Source organism: Myxocyprinus asiaticus, chromosome 24 (genome assembly GCF_019703515.2).
Source record: "Myxocyprinus asiaticus isolate MX2 ecotype Aquarium Trade chromosome 24, UBuf_Myxa_2, whole genome shotgun sequence".
NCBI classification, from domain to species: domain Eukaryota; kingdom Metazoa; phylum Chordata; class Actinopteri; order Cypriniformes; family Catostomidae; genus Myxocyprinus; species Myxocyprinus asiaticus.
In genome coordinates, this window is record NC_059367.1 from 9,926,332 (window position 1) to 9,950,037 (window position 23,706).

The 23,706-nt window shown below is 37.3% G+C and overlaps 1 protein-coding gene across 1 annotated transcript; it reads right to left on the bottom strand.

Moving 5' to 3' along the window:
- Window positions 1–6,005: 6,005 nt before the first annotated feature.
- On the bottom strand, window positions 6,006–19,215 carry LOC127415157 (solute carrier family 2, facilitated glucose transporter member 6-like). Its single transcript, XM_051653763.1, has 10 exons — window positions 18,977–19,215; window positions 18,715–18,868; window positions 18,335–18,541; window positions 11,130–11,229; window positions 9,996–10,207; window positions 9,041–9,187; window positions 8,827–8,935; window positions 8,342–8,518; window positions 7,394–7,539; window positions 6,006–7,025 (listed from the first exon to the last, which is right to left on the bottom strand). The coding sequence occupies exons 1-10, from the start codon at window positions 19,036–19,038 to the stop codon at window positions 6,864–6,866; spliced, it is 1,476 nt and encodes a 491-aa protein (XP_051509723.1). The 5' UTR covers window positions 19,039–19,215; the 3' UTR covers window positions 6,006–6,863.
- Window positions 19,216–23,706: the final 4,491 nt, after the last annotated feature.

Here is a 23,706-nt window from a genome sequence, read left to right on the forward strand (position 1 = left end):
GGCCCTCTGGTTGAGAACCACTGGTTTACAGCACATTTAAGGTCAGTGTTACGGCTCGCACAGGTCTTGCCAAAGAAACCCAACACCTGCCAAACATTTTAATGTTCTACCAGTGCTATCAACTGCTCCACATGAATGTGTAGGCACACACATGTCAGAGATGGAGCCGCTTAGCCTGAGGTAAAATCCGAACACAAGCACGGATGTTTTCGTGCCCACTGGCAGCAACACAATTTTGATACAGGAGAACAATATTATTATCATATTTAAAAATGTCTCTTGAGTCATGATAAAGGTTTATTATATACAGTATCTGGAATACTGTGTAAATTGTCATAGGCTATAATATTTATGCAAAACAGTATTGAGCAAACCAGTAAAAGATTGTAGTAAGTTTTAGGATCTCTGTTGTTGTTGTTGTTGTTGTTGTTGTTGTTGTTGTTGTTGTTGTTGTTGTTGTTGTTGTTGATGATGATGATGATGATGATGATTATGTTCATACATAGATGACATCTCCCTTATATTTTAAAATAACTTGCAAGTATAGTAAATTAGACAAATCATTCAATGCCATCTACAGACTGACCAAACAAACATTTATATGAATGGAGGGTCCCATTCCATCTACTCACCTGTGTAGAGAGGAAATTCATTCTCCACTCCTTGGATCATTTTTAATTCATATTTTGTTTACATTTTAAATTCTCTTTTCACCTGTTGCATTAGTAGCAATAAAGTCTTTCTAGCAAGTCAGTCCACTGTCGGTCATCTTTGGGATGCTCTCGGGAGGCTATTTCCAGTCATGAAAGTGCAGCTCCTATCTTCTTGAATGGGAAAAGACCAAAATCTCAAAAACGGTTGGTCAAGATTACGATCAAAGGACATAATTCAAAACAGCAGTAACGTCTGACAACACTGTTATCATAAATTGTGCCTCTTTACCTAAGATTACGCAAAAAAATACAATTTTCTCAGCTTGTATAACTAATGCGCATGCGTGTTGTCGAGTTGATTGACAGGTGATATCTGTATCTAAAAGGTGATTGGCTCTTTTACCTGTAAGGCGGGACTTCCTTTCTACATCCGTTAGCCGCCGTTGGGCATTCCAATTTCTCCCATTCATTTTAATAGAAGTGGCCCATCTCTGCTAAATATTCTCTGGTAGCAAGAATGCCTGATGATGCACTTAAAGGTGCACTCAGTTGTTTTTGTTCACGTTGTGTTGGACTTACACTGCTGTTCAAAAGTTTGGGGTCACTTGACTGAAATGTTTCTCATGATCTTAAAAACCTTTTGATCTGAAGGCGTATGCTTAAATGTTTGAAATTAGTTTTGTAGACAAAAATATAATTGTGCCACCATATTAATTTATTTAATTACAAAACTAACATTTTATTTAAAAAAAAAAAAAAAAAAAAAAGTTTTTGAAATGGATGACTTGGACCGAATAATTAGGAAAAACAGCCACTAAGTGCCCAAAATATAGATGGGAACTACTTCAATACTGTTTAAAAAGCATCTAAGGGTGATACCTCAAGAAGTTGATTGAGAAAATGCCAAGAATACATTTCTGCAAAATCTAGGCAAAGTGTGGCCACTTTGAAGATGCTAAAATATAACATAGTTTTTAATTATTATTATTATTTTTTTAGTCACAACATAATTTCCATATTTCCATTTCTATTATTCCATAGTTGTGATGACTTTGCTATTATTCTAAAATGTGAGAAAAAAAGAAAAAAAAAAGAATAAGTGACCCTAAACTTTTGAATGGTAGTGAACACTGACACCTAGGGGTGTGGATGCAGCAAACACAAAATACCCTTTTCACAGACTTTGACACATTTCCGCCTATATTTATATAAATATTTATTTAGCAGCGTAAATCTCGTAGATGTTTTATATTATACATTTTAAAAATAATGAGTGTAAATTTATAACATTATGCTTTGTGTTATATTACCCTGGAATTAGTTTAAAGAAAAAAAAAAAACGAATTACCACAGCTGCGAGGGGGTTTCTATTACAGCTGCTGAGAGAGTTACAGTAAAGTCTTAATCCACCACTCTCTATTTTTTTCCTCTTCTGGAAAGTCATTTAAACATAAGAGTGGATTTTATATTTAATATTTGCTGTGATCTCCCATTTCACCGCTGTCGAAGTTTACCCTGCAAACATTTACTTCCGCGTTCCAAAACCCAGAGTGTGAAAAAGGTTTATAGTTTTCATTTACAGATGCCATTGTAGAAATTCACTATTCACAGCCAGCCAGGATTAATTAAATCCCTGAGTGAAAGTGTCCAATATCAGGATGGTTACTGAGATTAAGCAAGTAGTATTCTGCTGGTCATGTGATTCTAACATGGCAGCCCCCATGAGGGGACCCTCTCCATGTAGAATAAAACAGCTTTTATAAGGTTACTGATATGATGTGAGTTTTCATCTCACATGAGTGGACATGATTTTAGACATTGGTTTCAAAATTACAATTCATTTCTTTAGAAGTAAAACTTTTTAAATGAGGAAAAAATTACTGAGTGCACCTTTAAAGGTGCTATAAGGGATTTTAGCCATTCTGAAATGTCCACGAGACTGAGCTGTTGAATTGGACACGCCCCCTCTTTCCAAAACACCGCCATCAAAAGATAGCATAGAGACCTTCACCAAACTGTAGAGAAGTACGTTTTCTCATGGTTGTCAGTTGTCACACAACAGCAGCAAAATTGCACCCTCGGTTGACACCTGTTATGAATCTGAATATTGCATCATTTGGATCATTCATTATTCCTGAATGATTCTCTTGAATTACTTCACTTTGAGAACACACAAAATGATTGACAGGCAGAAAGCACATCAAAGTCTTCTGATTGGCTGGTCAAACAATGTGTCCGCGGCCCACGGTCTAGTGCTGTCACAGAGAACGGTGAGATATCTCAGGCATACCATTCCATAAACAATCGCTTACAGCACCTTTTAAGTGATTCTGAAACCTAATTGGCTTGAAAGGTGTGTCTGATAATGATTGGTTATTAATGCAGAAAGAGACTAATTTCATTTTGCCTTTTTGGCTGCATTTTGAATGTCAATTCTGATTTTACCAGTTTATTATTTGTCTATTCTGTCTTAGCAGTGATTAAATTTTTTTTTTTTTTATGTATATTTTTACATTATATGTAGCCTATATGAGTTACTCACATTAGTTGGTTATTTGATCAAAACAACAGTTTATAAATGTATTTGTTGAAAAATGATTGGAGGTTCAGCCTCCCTTGCCTCCTCTGATGGACTGACACAGATGTTGTGTCAGTTGTGCACCTTAATGTATACCTTCTTTAATACCTGCAGGACAGTACATGTGGCAGGCTACTTTGTGTACTGTACAGTGTTATTGTCTGGCTGCTAATGCACTACAATTTCCCATAATCAATCATAAACTATCAGTTAAATAAAGACTTTCTCAGAGGCTGTACATGATTTAACAAAAGGAGAATCTGAGCCCTGCACAATTCATATACAGTATGGGATGTAATATGACTTCACTGCATTTGCAGTTTGTGCTTGTGGTAACATCCAAAGTGTTTCATCCAAAGTTACAGCAAAAACAAATGGTTGAGTGGATAGATTTGAGTTGATTGCACAGATTTAAAACATGGGGTTGTGAAAAGCAGGTCACAAAGTAGATGATGTTGTCACTTTTAACAGGAGTTAACCTTTATTTTGCACACTACCAATAAAATGTTTGGAAACACCTAGTTATTTAAGTCATCAAAGCTATAAAATAACACAAACAGAAGTATGAGAATTATGTATTGACCAAAAATGAAAAAAATAAATACAAAATAAAGGTTTAAAAAAATATATTATTTTAGCTTCTTCAAAGTATACCACTCTTTGCCTAGATTTCAGCTCTGCACACTCTCTCAACCAACTTCATGAGGTGCCACCTGAGATGCTTTTTGATTAATATTCAAGGAGTTCCCATGTACAGTATGCAGGGAAATTGTGGGCACCACTCATTTCAAACATTTGAAGCCTTTAGATCAAATGGTTTTTAAGATCATAAGAAACACTCAGTCAAGTGCAAACTTTTGGCTGGTAGTGTTTGTACTGCTGTTCAACAGCAATTACAAAGATAACTTTGTCTCTATTCATATGTTTACACATGATCAATTTATTTGCAAATTCATGAGTATAAAATTACAATTATTATATTTACAAAGAAATGAATCAATTTGATATTCACATAACAACACAATATATTTACAGTATAAATAGTTTGTTGAGGTAACTGTTGTAAACATCCCAATGCAAAAAATCTCTCATTTACCCTCAAGCCATCCCAGATGTGCATGACTTTCTTTCTTCTGCCGAACACAAAGAAAGATTTTTAGAAGAATATCCATAAGACTCCAGTGGTTTAATCCAAGTCTTCTGAAGTGATTCAATTGGTTTTAGGTAAGAACAGACCAAAGTGTAAATAAATTTTCACTATAAATCTTGACATCTGCTGTCTTCTTGGTGATCATGATTTCAAGCTCGATTTCACTTCCTAGCGCTATACAGTGCTCTGCGCATGCGTCAAGCACTAGAAAGTGTAATCGAGCTTGAAATCATGATTGTGCCTAGAGACTGCAATGGCAAGATGTACAGTAAAAAATTACTTACATTTTGGTCTGTCTCACCCAAAACTAATTGGACTGCTTTAGAAGACATTAATTAAACCACTGTAGTCGTATGGATTACTTTTATGCTTCCTTTATGTGCTTTTTGGAGCTTCAAAGTTCTGGTCATCATTCACTTGCATTGCATTGACCTACAGAGCTGAAATATTCTTCTAAAAAGGAGATTTCTTCTAAAGGAGAGAAAAAGCAAACATTTATAACTTTGAGTACAGTGTTTTGTTTGTTTTTTGCTACACAACCAGGGCCAGCAGAATTTATTTCCATGACTTTCACTTGATATTGCCATAGAACACCACCAAGAACTTATCACATGGACAATTCCCCTGGATCAATCTGGGCTTAAGACATGGGCCCGCATGTATAAAACTTATCAGAAATGCACAATGGTGATGAATGAGAATTTTGTTTCTTTTTTTAAATTATTATTTTCTCCCCTTTTTCTTCGCAATTTGGAATGCCCAAGTCCCAATGCGCTCTAAGTCCTCATGGTGGCGCAGTGACTCGCCTCAATCCAGGTGGCGGAGGATGAATCTCAGCTGCCTCCGCGTCTGAGACCATCAATTCGCGCATCTTATCACGTGGCTTGTTGAGTGCGTTACCACAGAGACGTAGCGTGCGTGGAGGCTTCATGCTATTCTCCGTGGCATTCATGCACAACTCACCATGCGCCACACTGAGAGCCAGAACCACATTATAGCGACCATGAGGAGGTTACCCCATGTGACTCTAGCAACTAGGCCAATTTGGTTGCTTAGGAGACCTGGCTGGAGTCTCTCAGCACGCCCTGGATTCGAACTCGCGACTCCAGGGGTGGTAGTCAGCCTCAGTACTCGCTGAGCTACCCAGGCCCCTCCACAAATTTTTGTCTTAAAGTAAAATAGAAAATGGATGCTTAGCAGAAAATCAGTTCTTTTGTTTTTGATGTGTTTGTATATTTTAGAATAGAAAACAATCCCTATTCAGTGGTTGCTTAATGTTTCTCTTTTTACCTGTTAACAACATTGAAAAGATCAGGATTCCTCTTCTTTGACAAACTGCACTTTTAGCCGTTTGTGTTTTGTAATTGTCTAAAATCTTGTATTGGAATGGAATGAAAGTCTAGCGGATCTTATTTAGCAGTGCATGGTCTACACCCATATACATCATCGGAACTTCTCTAATGTCATTGTACTTTTGTTCCTGGACTAACACAAGTTGTGCAATAAAGGTTTAATTTAGTTTTCACAGATAGGAACTGTTCCTCTAATTACAGTTAGAGGAACAGTTAAAGAGAAGTGCAGTGTCCAATCATGATCTTATGACACAAGAAAGTGATAGAGACTGTTTCTTTATATGTACTGTAACTTTTATTGATATATATATCAGATTTAAATAAACACTTTGTGCACTCCTGATCCTACCGTAAACAATGTGTCCTTCTAACGTTCAAGTAAGTGGATGCCATATTATTGTGCATTTACAGAATATTGTACATACTGTATTTTTTTTTACAGAAATTGATTTCTTGTGTGATATCTACATTCTATTTACACAAGCTTACTTTAACAACAAGTCAGACAGAGGAACATTATAAAGAAATTACATAGTTGAAATAACTGACTATCTCTCCTCTATCTAATCTCTCTTTGTCCCTCGGTCTCTTTCTCAATGTACATATTTAACCTTGAGATGATATATATATATATATATATATATATATATATATATATATATATATATATATAACTTGGGCCACTGGCATGCTGCAGGCAAGCATGTCATTTGTTCACATTGATAGACACTCAAGAGTAAGCTGCTCCTGCACCTACTGACTGCTAAGAATTATTATTATTTTAACAATGCATTCATTAATTTTAGTCCAGAAATGAGTGTTGCATGCCATTTACCCATCATTATAATTTTTGGAGGGAGGAATTCTGAAAAAATTTAAAAACAAAGAAACGTTATTAAATAAAATGAATAAGTAATATTTCAGATTCTAATATATAAAAAATATGTGCCAATGGCCTTGTTAATTCCATTATCTGAGAGGTCAGATCTCCTTGCTTCCACTGAAGCACACAAGATGCTCTTTGGAACATTGTCAAATCATGCTGGGATAACATAGATCATCAGGTTCTACACAAAACTTGAGGAGTCCATGCCAGCTTGAGTGGATGAATGTACAGGTATATGGCCATTTCAGGGATCATGAATGGTAAAGCTTCTGCCAGTCCTGAAATAGTTCTCAATCTCCTCCAGAGTTCGGCCTTTGGTTTCTGGCACACATTTAGCAGTGAATATTATATTCATTACTGAGATGATACAGAAGAACAGGAAAGGTACAAAGAGTCCATAGGCATCCTGTAGAAAAAGATGTGTCTAAGCTGATCAAGTTGAAAGTTTAAACCAAAATCAAAGTTCTTTGATAATTCAAGAAAAGCCTTATACAACACTATTTGGTTTAAATTATTTTTCTTTAAAATCCACACAAACATGCATTTGAAAAATATTATAAATTGTAGAACATGATTAAATGCTTAAAAATTATTAAGAATTAATTAAAATATTTTAATGATCTTGTACAAGCCTGCTGTTGTAGGTGCAGAAGTTGTAAGAAGAAATTTATATATATACATTGAGTATATCAGATAAGGATAAAGATATAAGAAGCATTCCTACTTTCCTGGTCCTATGTGTGTAAAAAAAAAAAAAAAAAGATACTTGCTCACCACCACATGCATGAAGAGTTGTGTCAGAACAAAGGCTGTGATCCAGCTAACACCAACGCACAAACCAGATGCTACTCCACGCGCACCCAAAGGCAAAATCTCTGACATTAGCAGCCATGTGATCGGACCCCAACCCATAGCATAGCCTGCAAAGGAGAAACTAATTAATAGGAAATAGTACTAATTCCAAAAGTGTAATCATTTTAAAAGTAATATTTTTGTGGGGGCTTGGTTAGCTCAGCAAGTAAAGACGCTGACTACCACCCCTGGAGTCGCAAGTTCGAATCCAGGGCGTGTTAAGTGACTCCAGCCAGGTCTCCTAAGCAACCACATTGGCCCGGTTGCTAGGGAGGGTAGAGTCACATGGAGTAACCTCCTCCTGGTCACTATAATGTGGTTCTAGTTCTCGGTGAGGCGCGTGGTGAGTTGTGCGTGGATGCCGCTGAGAATAGCGTGAAGCCTCCACACGCGCTATGTCTCCGTGGTATCGCACTCAACAAGCCACATGATAAGATGCGCGGATTGACATCTCAGACACGGAGGCAACTGAGATTCATCCTCCGCCACCCAGATTGAGGCACTACGCCACCACAAGGATTTAGAGCGCATTGGGAATTCCAAATTGGGGAGAAAAGGGGTTGAAAATAATAATAAAAAAAAAAGTAATATTTTTTTTATTCTAAAAGTGAATTATTCTAAAAGTAATAGGTTCTAATTCAAAAAGTGAAGAACTATAATAATAAAAGTAATATTTTCTAATTGTTAAAGTTAAGTAATTAAAATTCTAAAAGTAACATTTTCTAATTTTAATGTTAATAATTAATATTTCTTAAAGTGAAGTACTGTAAATAGTCCAGTCCTGTCATAAGTTAAACTTAAGCGTGACTATAAATCAACAAAGTTGTACACTTCTACATAAACAAACTCCCTGAAACCAAGCAAACTCACCAAATATCATGACCATAGTGCTGATGAGAGGGATAAGAGTAACTGGATCAAAGGCAGGGCCCACTGAGGCTCCATAGGTGACACTCATGCCCTCTGTTAAAGTAAGATTGCCTTGGTTGCATGGTGTTCTGTGGGTGTACATGGTCATTGTGAGCATGGCCAGATACATCAAAAACCCTGAAGGAAAACAATAGTGATTTGTTTTTTCAGTGATGTGCTTCCAATGAATTACCAGTGATTCTTAGTAAGACCTGAGACTATCTTAAACATTTATAACATCCAAATAAGTGAGAATGTATATTAAATAATATCTGCTGTGGTTTAGTAACCAAAAGGTTGCATGTTCAAACTCCGGAAGGGGTATTTCAACGAAGTCACCTTTAAGTCACTTTAAATAAAAGTGCCTGACAAATTATTATTATAATTTTTTTTTTTTTTTTTTTTATAACACTTGTATAACACTTGTTCTGTAGTTCTACACAAACCTGATGTAAAGAGTAGAGCTTTTCGGCCTGCTTTGTCCATCAAACTGGCTGCAATCGCAACAGAGATCAATCTTACAACTCCCACTAATGCAGCATCATATTTTGGTTCCTGGATGCCAATAAAAAAACAACAACAACAAAAAAACATGGTTGGTTACACATGCTTTCAGTTATTTCATAGTGTGAATAAATAAATATACTCTATGTAACATACCAGTGATATAGCTGTCATGTGGAAGATGGGTTCCAGATATACTAGAATTGGGGTTATACCAGTCATTTGCTGCAGGAATCTCATAAACACTGAGATTAGGATTGGTTTATAGTACGAAGGCATTTTAAGATCACTCCATTTTGCATGCTGTTGGATAGAACATGTAAGTCATTCAATAGCCTGAAGTAATTCATTTCAAATAGTGGTTAACCAAAGAGCAGATTCTAACCTAGTATGCATGTTGCTTTAGTCATGCAGATATGCTATTTTTGTGAAGTTTTGTCTTACAGGGGGTGATAACATACATTTTCTATAATAATGTTTTTCCCTGAGGTCCATTTTCAATGCAAGCAAATTTTTTGCACCAAAACAGTCAATTTAGTTTTTCGCTGACATTTCTCTGAACTTTAGAGAGAGGTCATTTTTGTTACTCTACCCTACAAATCGCCCCCTTTGAATGTGACATTAGAAACTGCGCTTTGCTATGACATAGGCTGCAGATTTGCTGTCAGGAAATGTCCCGCATTTTACTCTTATCATGTTTAGGAAAAATAGTATCTATCTGGCTTTCTCCTTGTTATCTAACTGTGACAAGGCAGGCCAAACAGTCATCATTTACCACACATGTAAATGTGTGGTAAAGCGTGCATGTGTTCAAATGGATAATGTCAGTTGCAGATGTTCAGAATGATTAATTTATCATATGATTAATTACCAAATGATTATTTGGTTTCAATAAATGCTCTTTTGGGAAGCAAGCTTTGAGTTCTGAAATTTACTGTTTGTTTTCATCAAAATATTCCTAATGAAATTAACCTTTAAAGTAGAGAAAAGGTGTATCTTTAACATTGTCAGTCTGAGCTTTAATGAGTGCTGAATTCTGTTTGTATGAGCTTTAAATTAAAGCAAAACTGTCTGGATAACATGATGCAATCCACTGTAATATGCCATTTACCTGAGAATTTATACTTCGCTCGATCTTATTAAACTCATTCAAGTAATCAGAGTTAGGGCCCCTAAGCCACTCAAGCGATTTAACTGCTTTCGTTTTGTTTCCTTTCATGATAAGATAACGTGGGGAGGTCGGCATGAAGCAAAGCAAAATAATCATGATCATGACAGGAATTTCCCCAGCCACAGCCAGCCACCTCCATGGCAGAACCAAGCCTGCAGAAAGAAAGCAAAAATGTAGTCTGATTATGCAAAACAACTATTGTACATTGTATGTGAAGAATGTTTGGAATTTATTTGATGTTTTGGAGAGAGACTGTGTATTAATATTATTATTGTTTATACGTAGCTGTAGCTACACAAAAACAAAAATTTCATCAGAAAAAAAATATTTAATAGCATTCAAATTATCTGGTTTTATTTAAATAAAAATTATTATTCAACATGACTAAATCAATCTAACTACATAAGGTTACACCAACAGGTTATTTTTAGTTAAAGTAGAAATATATCCATAAAGGAATATTGCGGGTTCAATACATGTTAAGATCAATCGACAGCATTTTTGGCATTATGTTGATTACCAAAAAAAAAAAAAACAAAAAAAAAAAACAAATTACTCATCCCTCCTTTTCTTTAAAAAAATCAAAAATCAAGGCTACAGTGAGACACTTACAATAGAAGAAAATGGGGACAATGAAAGTAAATGGGGCCAATTTTTTGGAGGGTTTAAAGGTAGAAATGTGAAGCTTATTTTATAGAAGCACTTACATTAATTCTTCTCTTAAAATTCATGTAATATTTGAGCTGTAGATTTGTTTAAAATCATCGTTTTTACAGTCATTTTAGGGCTTGTTTACATTACATTGTCATGGCAATGAAGTTGTAAAATTGGCTATAACTTTACACAGAAAAGGTTAGTAAGCGATTTTATCACACTAAAATCATGTTTACACGCATAAAAAAGGGGAAAAGGGGAGACAAGTCCAAATTCATTTTTGTAGTAATCAATGTTATGCCACAAATGCTTTTGATTGAGCTTAACTTGTATTGAGCCCAGAATATTCCTTTAAGGTATCAAATGCCACAACCTTTTACAGTCCATAACAACCCCTGGAAATACAAGAAGCAGTCTCACCAAGAGCGTAGAGTGCTAGACTTCCAAAGACAGCTGTAATCTGAGGACACGAACCCAGCGCACCCCTTACAGATGGGTGTGAAATCTCTGACACATACACCTGTATGTAAAAATGTCAACAAGAGCTAATGTTAAAGGCATCATATCATACTGATTTCGTTATTTTATTTTATTTTTTTGCTGATGTCCACTTGTAATGTTAGCAAAGTTTTCTTTTTTTTATACCAAACAAGTCATGTTTTAGTTGCTCAGTACCATTTACACATTTCTCTGAGCCTTAGAATTAAATGGTCAGTTTTTTGCTGCTGCTGCTGCATCTTTAAAAAACACCCCCTTTATATGTGAAATGAGCAACAGCATGAGCGTTATGCTCCAGTGCTCACACACAGGCTTGTGGGTTTCTTGACATGTTAAATATACTTTTAAACTCCACGTCTTTTAAAAATAGCCTTTTTGCTAATCCTGTACTACATTTTGACAGGTTTAAAAAAAAACAATTCATGCTGAAGAGCAGCAAATTCTGTCAGGTTATCAATGTGTTCTTTTTTGTTGTTTTATTTTTAATATTTTTTTTTCCTTAACATTTTTTATTGATTCAACTATTAAACAATGAAAAACAAAACACATTCAAACAGAATCAACATTTAATCCTCACAATTGTCAAATGTCTGAGACCGAATGCATAATAATAAAACAAAATCTTGGGTAGGCCTAGCCCACCTTTGTCAATCAGCCTATGTATCTTATTGAAATGTAATCTAGGACGCTTACCATTCCAAATGAAGGACTTTGCTACACTATCAAATTGTCTGAAATAAGAGAGGGGGACATCTACAGGGAGAGATTGTAGCAGGTAGTTGAATTTTGGATTACAATTCATTTTAATAACATTAACATTCCCAATCATCAATAAATGTAATGAAGCTCACCTTCCCACATCGCTCAAAAACCTTTTTATTAAGGGGACAAAATTAACTCTAACTAAATCAGACAATTTGCTGGGAATAAAATGCCCAAATACTTAATGCCCAGTTTGGGCCACTGAAAGGCGCCCGGCTGAAAAGCCGGGCTGGGCAGTACGCTGTCAGAGCCAAAGCTTCGGATTTACACCAATTGAATCTGTATCCCGAGAACTTAAGAAAAAATATTAATAATTCTGTGAAGGCAAGGCATAGATCTAGTGGGGTTAGAGATGAATAATAAAATATCATCAGCGTAAAGCAAAAGCTTATGTACCACACCTCCCACCACCACCCCTGGAAAATCATCTTCCCTTCTAATCGCGGCTGCTAATGGTTCCACGGCAAGACAGACTATATTGGGGAAAGAGGGCAACCCTGCCGGGTACCCCTATCCGGATTAAAATAATCTGAAATTAATCCATTTGTTTCTACCGCTGCTACCGGGTGTCTATAAAGTAACTTAATCCATCCAATAAAAGTATTCCCGAACCCATATATTCCCAAAATCTTAAAAAGATAATCCCATTCTACCATATCAAACGCCTTTTTGGCGTCAAGTGAGATGGCAGCGACCAGAGTCTGATCATTCGCCACTGACCACATGATATTGATGAAACGCCTAATGTTATCAGAAGAACTGCGGCCCTGAATAAACCCCACCTGATCTATATTTATAAGAGATGTCATAACTTTACTCAGTCGGTACTCAATATTTTAACATCTAGCTGGATCAGGGAAATTGGACGGTAACTTTTTTAAATATCAGACTGATCCGGACTTGGGTCATGGTTGGCGGAAGCTTTCCATTCTTTAATGATTACGTATAAACTTATAGCAAAATTGGAGCCAATTCTGTAGCATAAGATGTAAAAAATTCAGCGGCAAAGCCATCTTAATTACCTCGTCAAGCTCGTCCAAGGTTATCTTATAATCAAGAGAATTTTTTTGCTCAGTCGTCAGTTTTGAGAGTTCTAATGGTTCCACAAAGTTTCTAATATCTTCATCAGTAGACGAAGATGTGGAACTATAAAGATCAAGATAGAATTCTTTAAAAGCATTATTTTTATTTTGTTTTGTTTTTTTTGGGGGGGGGGGTTCCCCTTTTTCCCCCAATTTGGAATGCCCAATTCCCTATGCACTTTTAAGTCCTCGTGGTCGCGTAGTGATTTGCCTCAATCCGGGCGGCGGAGGACGAATCCCAGCTGCCTCTGTGTCTGAGACCGCCAACCCCCGCATCTTATCACGTGACTTGTTGAGCGCGTTGCCACAGAGACATAGCACATGTGGAGGCTTCACGCCATCCACCGTGGCATACACGCCTAACTCACCACGTGCCCCACCGAGAACGAACCACATTATAGCGACCACGAGGAGGTTACCCCATGTGACTCTACTCTCCCTAGCAACCGGGCCAATTTGGTTGCTTAGGAGACCTGGCTGGAGTCACTCAGCACGCCCTGGGATTCTAACTAGTGAACTCCACGGGTGGTAGCCAGCGTCTTTTACCACTGAGCTACCCAGGCCTCCCCTTTAAAAGCATTATTAATATCAATGGCCGAGGTAAAAATTTCACCACCAGCAGATTTCACTGAGGGAATGGTAGAAAAAGACTCTCTCTGCTTTATATATCTAGCCAAAAGCTTCCCTGCTTTGTCCCCCGACTCAAAGTATGACTGTCTTGCCCTGAATAGCCAAAACTCCACCTTTCGCAAAAAAAAACAAAACAAAAAATAGCATTATATCTGTATTTCAATTGGGTCAATTCTCTGAGGTCATCAGATGACATTCTACATTTCAGCTCTGCCTCGGCACTTTTAATATTCCCTTCCAACTCCACGAGTTCTCGTGCTTGTGCTTTTTTGATGAAAGAGGCATACTGTATGATCTGACCTCTAAGAACCGCCTTAAGTGCCTCCCAAGCCACGCCTACAGAGGATACTGAGGACCAGTTAGTCTCCATTTAAACATTAATTTCAGCCTTTAACATTTGTTGGAATTAAAGATTTAGCAAAAGGGATGCGTTAAAGCGGCAACTATGTGATATCTTTTTCTCCATATGTGGCAACACCTCTAAACTCACCAGGGCGTGATCTGAGACTAAAATGTTTCCAATTGAGCAATCCACAACAGATGAAATGAGGGACTTAGATATAAAAACAAAATCTATTCTAGAATAGATCTTATGGACAGATGAAAAATGTATAGTCCCTACCAGATGGGTTCAAAAGTCTCCAAAATATCTGTAAGACCAAGATTTTTACATATCCTGTGAAGTGTCAATGTTGCTCTAATGGGCTTACGCACTTTTGCTACAATATGATCAAGGAGTGAGTCCATCAAAAGATTAAAGTCTCCTCCCAATATTATATCATGAGAGGTGCCAGCGGCTTGCAACATCCCTTCAAGATCTATAAAAAAGCCCTGATCATCAACGTTAGCTGCGTAAATATTAGCCAAAATCAACCTTTGCCCCTGAATTTCTACTAAAACAATAATGACTCTTCCTAATTTATCTTTAATCTGTTTGAGACATTTGAATTGTAGATGTTTACTTATCAATGTAATGACTCTCCTGCTTTTACTTGAGCCAGCACTAAAGAAAACATGTCCACCCCATATCTTCCCAAATTTTTCAGCTTCTTGCGGGGAAAGATGCGTTTCTTGAAGAAACATTATATCATATTTCTTACGTTTAAGAAAAGAAATAACCTTCCTTCTTTTTATGGTGTGCCCCAACCCATTCACATTCCACGTGGTAAGAGATAATCCACTCATATTAACAATTGACATTTTGACATATTAGAAAAATTAGATTGTGTGTCAAAAATAAAATTGTAAAGACCACATTCCACATTGGTGCAACAATCAACCCCCAAACTTCCCCCAGAACAAAACAAACAGAAAAAAGAAAAACGTGCGCATTAACCCCACGCACGACAGCGCCAAATGGCGTCCATCCCTCTAAAATCAAAAAGTCCATGTACGCCTACGAAAGACCCCGCGACAACTTTGCCATCTGACTCCTCAAGTCCGGTGCTCCTGTACAAATTTTGTGAGACAGAATAACATAACAGAAAATAATCTACAAAACAAACTCCAGCCAACAGGCAGAATAAACAAAAAGAATGTGTAGATTCATTCACAAAACTGTATCGAAGGTGTGTTCCTCCACAGAACAAACTCCAGCCGCTAGGCGGAACCAGCACAAAACAAAAAACACAACAAAAAAAAATCAGTTCAGTTTACTCGGGCAGTCAAACGAATGTTCAGTGAGCTGGCTGTTCATGAATGAAGTAGATGACCTAATCCTTCCAATGTCCTGCAAAAAATACTCCATAAAACAAACTCCAGCCAATAAGAGGAATAAACACAAGTCACGTGCAGATTCATCCATAACTGTCCGAAGGAGTGTTATTCCACAAACTCCAGCCGCTAGGTGGAACCAGCACAAAAACAAACAAAAAAGGCGCCCAGCTTCTTCAGACAGTCAAGTGTATGCTCAGCGAGACAAGCTCACTTGGAGGCAAAGTGAGAAACACCATGACTTCCTCAATCCATCGATTTTATGAAAGACATCGCTTGCTGTGTGCATGCAAATATTTTGCGGCCATCCTTAGTATCCATTCTCAATTTGGCCGGGAACATCAGTGCAAAAGCGACCCTACGTCGATGCAAAAGTTTCTTGAAGGAGTGTTACTACACAAAACAAACTCCAGCCGCTAGGCGGAACCAACACAAAAAGAAACAAAAAGGCGCCCAGCTTCTTCAGACAGTCAAGTGTATGTTTAGAGAGACAAGCTCAATTGGGGGGCCACATGAGAAACACCAAATGGCTTACTCACTCCATTGTCTCTATGAAAGACAATGCTTGCTGTGGGCATGTAAATATTTTGCAGCCATCCTTAGTATCTATTCTCATTTTGGCCAGGAACATCAGTGCAAAAGTGACCCTCCGTCGATGCAAAAGTTTCTTGAAGGAGTGTTATTACACAAAACGAACTCCAGCCGCTAGGCGGAACCAACACAAAAAGAAACAAAAAGGCGCCCAGCTTCTTCAGACAGTCAAGTGTATGTTTAGCGAGACAAGCTCAATTGGGGGGCCACATGAGAAACACCAAATGGCTTACTCACTCCATTGTCTCTATGAAAGACAATGCTTGCTGTGGGCATGTAAATATTTTGCAGCCATCCTTAGTATCTATTCTCATTTTGGCCGGAAACATGAGTGCAAAAGCGATCTTCCGTTGATGTAAGAGTTTCTTGCACTCCTTGAATCGATCACATTTCTCTCTTGTCGAATTCGCAAAGTCTGGGAACAAGAAAATGCTGTGGTTTTACCAAGAAAGCCTTCCTTTACTCCTCGCCTCGCGTAACACAAGAGCTTTATCGGATGATCTCAGAAATTTGGCCAGAATTGATTGGGGCCTGTCTCCCTCAGCGGATCTGTGAGCTGGGACTCTGTGAAGCTCGCTCGATTTCCTTTGCTTATGGCCTGTTATGTCGAGCAGACTCGGAAAGAGCTCGTCTAGGAATTTCACCATATCTCGACATTCTTCATTCTCAGGAATTCCAAAAATTCGGACGTTGTTTCACCGATTATGATTCTCCAAATCCTCCAGTTTTTCCCAAACGCGTTCCAAGTCTATCTTGGTCGCTAGCAGATTAGCAGCTAATTCCCTCTCCAATGACTCCAGATAATCGATCAGTCTCTCGACGTCCCCGATTCCTGTAACCAACTCAGAGAATTTTTGTCTCCATCGCCGTAATTGATCGACGTATTACAGCAAGATCCTCCAGGTCCGCTACAACTTTCGTCAGCATTACAGACATGCTCGCCAGTTGTTGCTGAATTTCTCCCACCGCACCGTCCAAACCGAGACACTGGTCTGCGAGCCTGTCTGAGGTATCAGCTTGAGCGAGCATGTAAGTGTCTTTTAATATCTCCAGAGCCCGAGGATTTTGAATTCTTTGACATGTTGACTTCTTAGAACAGTTATGTAACAGAGTATATCGAATCTCACCGGTTATGATAAAAAAAGAATTAAAAACTAGCAAAGTGCGCAGAGCTCATCGTTCACACGTCCGACCCTCGCATGGTGCGACGCGACTCCACGGTTATCAATGTTTCCTATGAATAAAACAAAAAGGTCTTTCTTAATGAAAGACTTATAGACCGAACGTTTTTGTCTTATTTAAGACATATTTTTTTAAAAGTATTACTTTTTTTTTTTTATCTAGTTACTGCAAGGAGTGGTACCTGATGTATAAATAGAAATATGTCCCCTGCAATCTCTAGAAATTGTTTTGGACTGAAACGTTTGTTTATTTTTTATTTTTCCTTTTTTTGTGCACACATTCACTTTTCTGTTGTGCACTTTTGTCTCTCTTTTTTTTTTTTTTTTTTTTTTTTTTTGGTCACCATGTATATTTGATATCTTTGGTAAAACTTCTCTCTCAGTGGATCTTGGACTGCAAGCCTCATTCTTTTTGGAATTTAAAAATTGGTTTGGTATGCGGATTCCATTTCATCTTTTCATCTTGTAATCACACATGACTGTGATTGGTACACATGTGCACATTAATGCAAGGGCTTACATGGGCAACTCCCAGGTGGGAGCAACAGCTCAAAGGTGACCATGTAGTGCATATTCATACAATAACAGTCCACACCCTGCAGAGCAGTAAACCCCAGCAACCCGCGGAACCTTAATGTGCCCCTGTTGGTCAGTCCCTAGCAGTGTTGAAAAAAGTAACATATACATTATATCACCCAGGCCACTGGTCAGGATCCCCCTGTTTCATTCTAACTGTCAATGTTCTTTCCTATTTATATGAATGGAACAGGGTTCTTTCTAACTGCTTGTTCCAAACGATGGGGTCTTTCAGAGGGATATGCAGAGCAGCAGGTGCTATACAGCCAGGAACAGCACAAAGTTTAAGAATATATCATCCAAGTACCTCATTGTGACTTGACAAGATAAGTTTTTGATTAACCAATAGACATAATTTACTATACATGTAAACGTGGACGTTCATGTGTTGATGCATTGATCCTTTGAGCAGCATTTTGCAATAAATGCTTGTTTTAAAATGGAGAGGAAGTTTTAGTTCTTAAAGTTATAGTAATTCATCATAATACATCTAGTTTATTCATCTCAAAAGATCAAGAAAATGTTGAATCCCCATGATATGACCCCCTAAACGAAAACCAGTTCCATCAATCAATAAATCAGACAGACTTACAGGAATGGAACCAGCAGTCATGCCACCAGCAATGCCAGTCAAAAATCTGCCCCATAATAACATCCAAAAGTTTTGTGCGGCTGCCATCACAAGAAGACCTGCAACAGATGGGACTCCTGACAGCATGATGCTTAGCTTTCTTCCAACCTTGTCATTCAACAGCATGGCACTAAGACCCCCCACAGTTGCTCCAAGGGTGAATACTGACTAATAGATAAAAGAGAAACACAACAGAGAAACTAGTTACAGTTAAAAAGATGCGATTATGTACTTTATACCTCAAAAACACAGAACACACAAACTTCTGTATCTCTATATCTCATATCCACATTTCATTGATGAATGAGACAAAAAGCTTTGAAAGACATTATTGAGCTTACACCAAACCATGATATCTGATGGATGTCCATTTGCAGCCGAGGGTCATCACCCTTTTGAAGCTGTGGGATCACAGGGGAGGAAAACACCAAGGCAAACCCAAAATTGAAATTGCCCAGAACCGCAGCAAACACAGCAAGGAAGAGTCTACCATTTCTGGAAACAAAAACATAAATACGTGTTTTAAAACATCATATAAATGAAAATTGAAAATAAATTCTGAAAATACTAATTAAATAAAATATTAAAGTTGAAATAAGTCACCTGGTTCGGGCTGATGTGTTTTTATTAATTAATGCGGTGGTTTCATCGGGACCGTCAGCCATCTCCTCTTCAGATCACCCTGCAGACTGAAGAGCTTTAACAGTCGAATGAGAATAAGCAGAAATATCAAAAAGAAAGTAAAAGCCCAGAATTAACACATTTTTGCAATCCTAGGATTTCCTGAGTTAGAGAGTGCAAAAAAATAAAGGAAGCAAACGCTAAAGCTTCCGAAACGCACCCCGTAGTGTATGGCGAAAACTGCGTGTATATATATGGCGGGAACTCCGTGCCAAAACCTGGGCGTCCGACCGACCAACAGACTGACCTAACATGTGACTGAATCTCTGACTGAATGTCTTGTGCTTTGAACATCTTACAGAGTGGGTGACCCACGTGAAGTCCTCGCGTGACCTCAACATTTTGTAGTTAGGCTCATTCGAGATGAGCAAAATCTATGCAGCAGCGATCACCGGTGATCACCGCGAGATGCACGGCAGTTAGAAATATGTCCAAGTGTGGTCTGACTTGCTCTGATGTCATGCTGAGTATGCAAAAAAACTGTGGCCATGGCGAGGCAGCTGTGCCAGGCGGTGCAGTCGGGCACAGTTGCTCTCCCCCGACTACACTGACTAAAGGCATGATGGGAAACGACTTGCTAACACAGCGTAATGCTCACTGGCTTAAACAACCCTGATGTTTTGTTCTCTTTTAAAATATTCGATTTTTTTTATCTCTATTATCATGTTTTTATGTGTATAAATGAGCCTATATGTGAATAGTCCCAACACTCTGACAGTGCGATCTCTGTATGGGTTATGTGATTGTTATCATATTTCTGAAATATCTAAAATATGTGTCTTTATTAAACTAAAAATGGATGTAAAGATATGTCTTATGGCGGGAATTAAAAAACATGTACATTGAGTGTCTATTTCTTCATATTTCTTTTCATTTTAAAGAAACAGAATTTAAATTATATCCACATTATCAGCAACAGTGCGTAACAGCAGGTGGCGGTAATGCACTGTTAAGTTGCGATCCACCGAAGCAACAGTACGAACGTGAATCCCACTATATCTGCCTTTGATCTCGAAGGTGTCTGATCCCCTACTAGAGGTGAGAACTGTCCGATTTGACAGCTCTTATTTCACTCCTCCCCTGACTGCAGCTGCCTACTCTCAAGGCGAGGCAATTGGCATCTCGAACTAGCCTAATAGCTGGTTTTTAACTAGGTAAGAAGCCAAGCTGTTGTTTAAAGACTATAAATGGATAAAACAGGCTTATTGATGAACTGTGATGAACTGATATGCTATGCTATAAAAAAAGCTACCACCTATATGTCATGACTTTCTCTGATAATTTTAACTGAAACTTACATGACACATTCCATGACAAAAGGATCTAAGGTTCAGTTTTCAAAGGCAACCTGTGTGGGTGGGTGGGTGTGTGTCAAATGAATAAATGTACGTGTTACTTAAAGAGAGCAAACATGTCTTTTTATTTTTTCATATATTATTATTTATTCAAATATCAGTTTTAATCATTTTTCATATTGCTAATTCTCATACGGTTTAATTTTATGTTGTGTTGCTATATTGTATCACAAGTTAGAGATAAAGAGTTTCAATTTCAGGGTCTTCAACATCATGGGATGATGTTCTGAATAAGTAATTGTCCATTGACTTAATAACACTTGCTGAGTTTGTGCTGAAGTCAGACTGTTATTTAAGATGCAATTAAGATTATTCAATAAACTCATTTTTACCATTACTTCATCTCCTGCCTTTTGCTATATTCCCCTGCTGACTCTTGGGCTGGTAGAAGAGCGAGTTAACATAACAAGCTGTTGATGTTGACTGGTTTTGGATATCAGACAGAACTCCGATATATGGATATATTCTGACGGGGAGAGAGAAGTCTTGTGAACAAAGGATCTAACATGCCTTTTCACTGCTTTTTATGTTTTCGTATTCTATGCATTGGATGTATCATTGGATACTGTATATAGCATCACATCTCTGTCTAAAGGCTATATACATAGGTTGTCGGTGAATGAATTGCAGTGTAAGGGTACATAAAATAAAGTAAATAAATAAATAGATAACATTTAAAATACAAATACACCTCAGTCCATACATACATTAATTTCAAGATTTTCAAATTGCAGGTACTGCCTACTGTACAAAGTTCACACTCCATACAAAACACTCCAAATTAATAAATTGTTGATAATTGTTATTTGCATAGTCACTGGTATTCAAATTGATCATTTTACATCTCAAATTGATGTCTATAAATCCATTAGTCTTTATATAGTCATATATAAAGAGAATCTCCAGATGATGTTACATACAGCTTTAAGAGAGCCTTTACAGTCTTCTTTCAAAGTTTCTTGGCCAGATGATTTTCGTTCTCTTTCTTCAGAGCCTCAGGTATTTTGTTTACAAAACATATTCATATATACCCCCATTTTCTGATGAATATTTGTTTACTATATATTTCCATCATTGGTTACATTTAACTTTTCTATTCTAAGTAAATATTCTTATATTCTAAAACAGGTATATAATAAACAGTTTAAAGCATTTCAAACGGTTAACTCTTTTATCTTTTGAGACTACACCAAAAAAATTATTATAAAAGTTGTATATGGAAGCCAGTATTCTGTTTCACATATAAAGCCTCACTTTTCAAAGTTAGGTCTCTGTTTCAGTTTTATTATATTATTTGTTGATATAAAAACAAACAAACAAGCTTTTTTTTAAATCACATTTTGACATAATGCAGTCATGTGGTTCTGATGTCATATACTGTATATGTGGAGGACAAAACCTGCAAAAATAATAAATAAATAAAATGCATCAATAAATGCACAATGGAATATAAAACAAAGAAATGGTTAGGGAAATGCAAATGTGTTTAAAGGAATAGTTCTCCCAAAAATGAAAAATATCTCATTATTCACTTACTCTGATGCCATACCACATGTGTATGACTGTCTTTCTTCAGTAGAACACAAATGAAGATTTTTAGAAGAAGATAGAGCTCTGTCAGGTCCTTATAACAGAAGTACACGGTGCCAGCACTTTGACAGTCCAAAAGTTATTTAGGCGGAATAAAAGTAATCCATGCGACTCCAATCGATCAGTGAATGTCTTCTGAAGCGTACTGATAGATTTAACATCAAAAGTCAACATCAACAGCTTGTTATGTTAACTTGTTCTTCTACCAGCCCAAGTGTCAGCAGAGTCAGCAGGGGAATATAGCAGAAGGCATGAGACGAAGTGATGGTAAAAATGAGTTGATTGAATAATCTTAATTCCATCTTTAAATAACAGTCTGACCTCATCTGACCAGCAACAAATCAACAAGTGTTATTAAATCAAGCAAAGTCAATGGACAATTACTTCTTCACAACATAATCCCATGATGTTGAAGACCTTGAAATTGAAACTCTTAACTTGTGAAGACAGTATTGCACACAACATAAAATTAAACAGTATGAGAATTAACAATATGAAAAATGAGTAAAACTAATATTTGTATGAATAATAAAATATGAAAAAATAAAAAGACATGAATTAAGACAGATGTATGTTGCTCTTATTAAGTAACACACACACACACAGGTTGCCTTTGAAAACTGAACCTTAGATCCTTTTGTCACGGAATGTGTTATGTAAATTTCAGTAAAAATTATCAGAGAAAGTCATGGCATATAGGTGTTTTTTATTTTTTTTTATAGCTCAGTATATCAGTTCATCACTCAGAATGACTTAGAATAGCCTACAACACCTTCCTCTAAATGCTGATTGAGGGAAGTACAGTAGGACACAGGAAAAATGATTGAGTATTATTTTAAGTATAAAATATCTACATCTAGTGCCTGTATTGTCCATTATAGGCTTTAAACAACAGCTTGGCTTCTTACTAGCTTAGTTAAAAACCCAGCTAATTTCAAGACGTTGATGTCACAAGAGGTCATCACGTGGGTCACATGCAGTGTTGCCAACTTAGCAACTTTGTCGCTAGATTTAGCGACTTTTCAGACCCCTTTAGCGACTTTTTTTCTAAAAAGCACCTAGCGACAAATCTAGCAACTTTTTGGACAAATCTTAGCTACTTTCCGTAGAAGAGTCGCCAGTACTGTCGTGCGAGCGTGAGTTCTTGCTTTCCCGCCGCAGGCATACCTCTCTCTGTGTCTACTCTGTTCAGTGAGTGGCAGACAGAGGAGAAGCACATTCAGTTCACCGCACGGCAGCTGTCACAGACGTGAATGAGCTGCACATGTGCAAACAGAGTTGCCAAGGACCAATCAATAATCTGTATGGTTTGCTCCTCCTTTGTTTTAATTTAAACAATTTAATTTGACCATTATTTTTCTTGCTTATCACTCACTGTTACACAGATGGAGCCTGTGCACTGTGTGAGAGGAAAAAATAAGACATTCTGTCGCATCTAACTTTCTCTCCGAGTGATCATTTTACATGTAAATATAGCCGAAATCACAGCACAGCTTTTGTCTTTAATTTATGTTATAAAATCAGGATTTTAGCAGTGCAGAGCAGCAGCTTGGAAATTGCTTGGAAGTGACTACTGGTTAACATGTAGTCATAATGGGCAGCGTTTCAGTCACTATTTCATACTCGTTCCATTGTCTGACAACAGAAACAGAACAAATATGTACATGAGAACAGCTTTATTGGGAATTCGGCTGTATTAAAATACAG

Coding starts and splice junctions, on each gene's coding strand:
- LOC127415157 (XM_051653763.1), bottom strand. CDS start 19,038: ATGGCTGACGGTCCCGATGAAACCACCGCATTAATTAATAAAAACACA. Junction 11,230..18,334: donor TGACTGCTGGTTCCATTCCT/GTAAGTCTGTCT, acceptor TTTTACATACAG/GTGTATGTGTCAGAGATTTC. Junction 8,519..8,826: donor AGCTCTACTCTTTACATCAG/GTTTGTGTAGAA, acceptor GTTTTCCTTCAG/GGTTTTTGATGTATCTGGCC.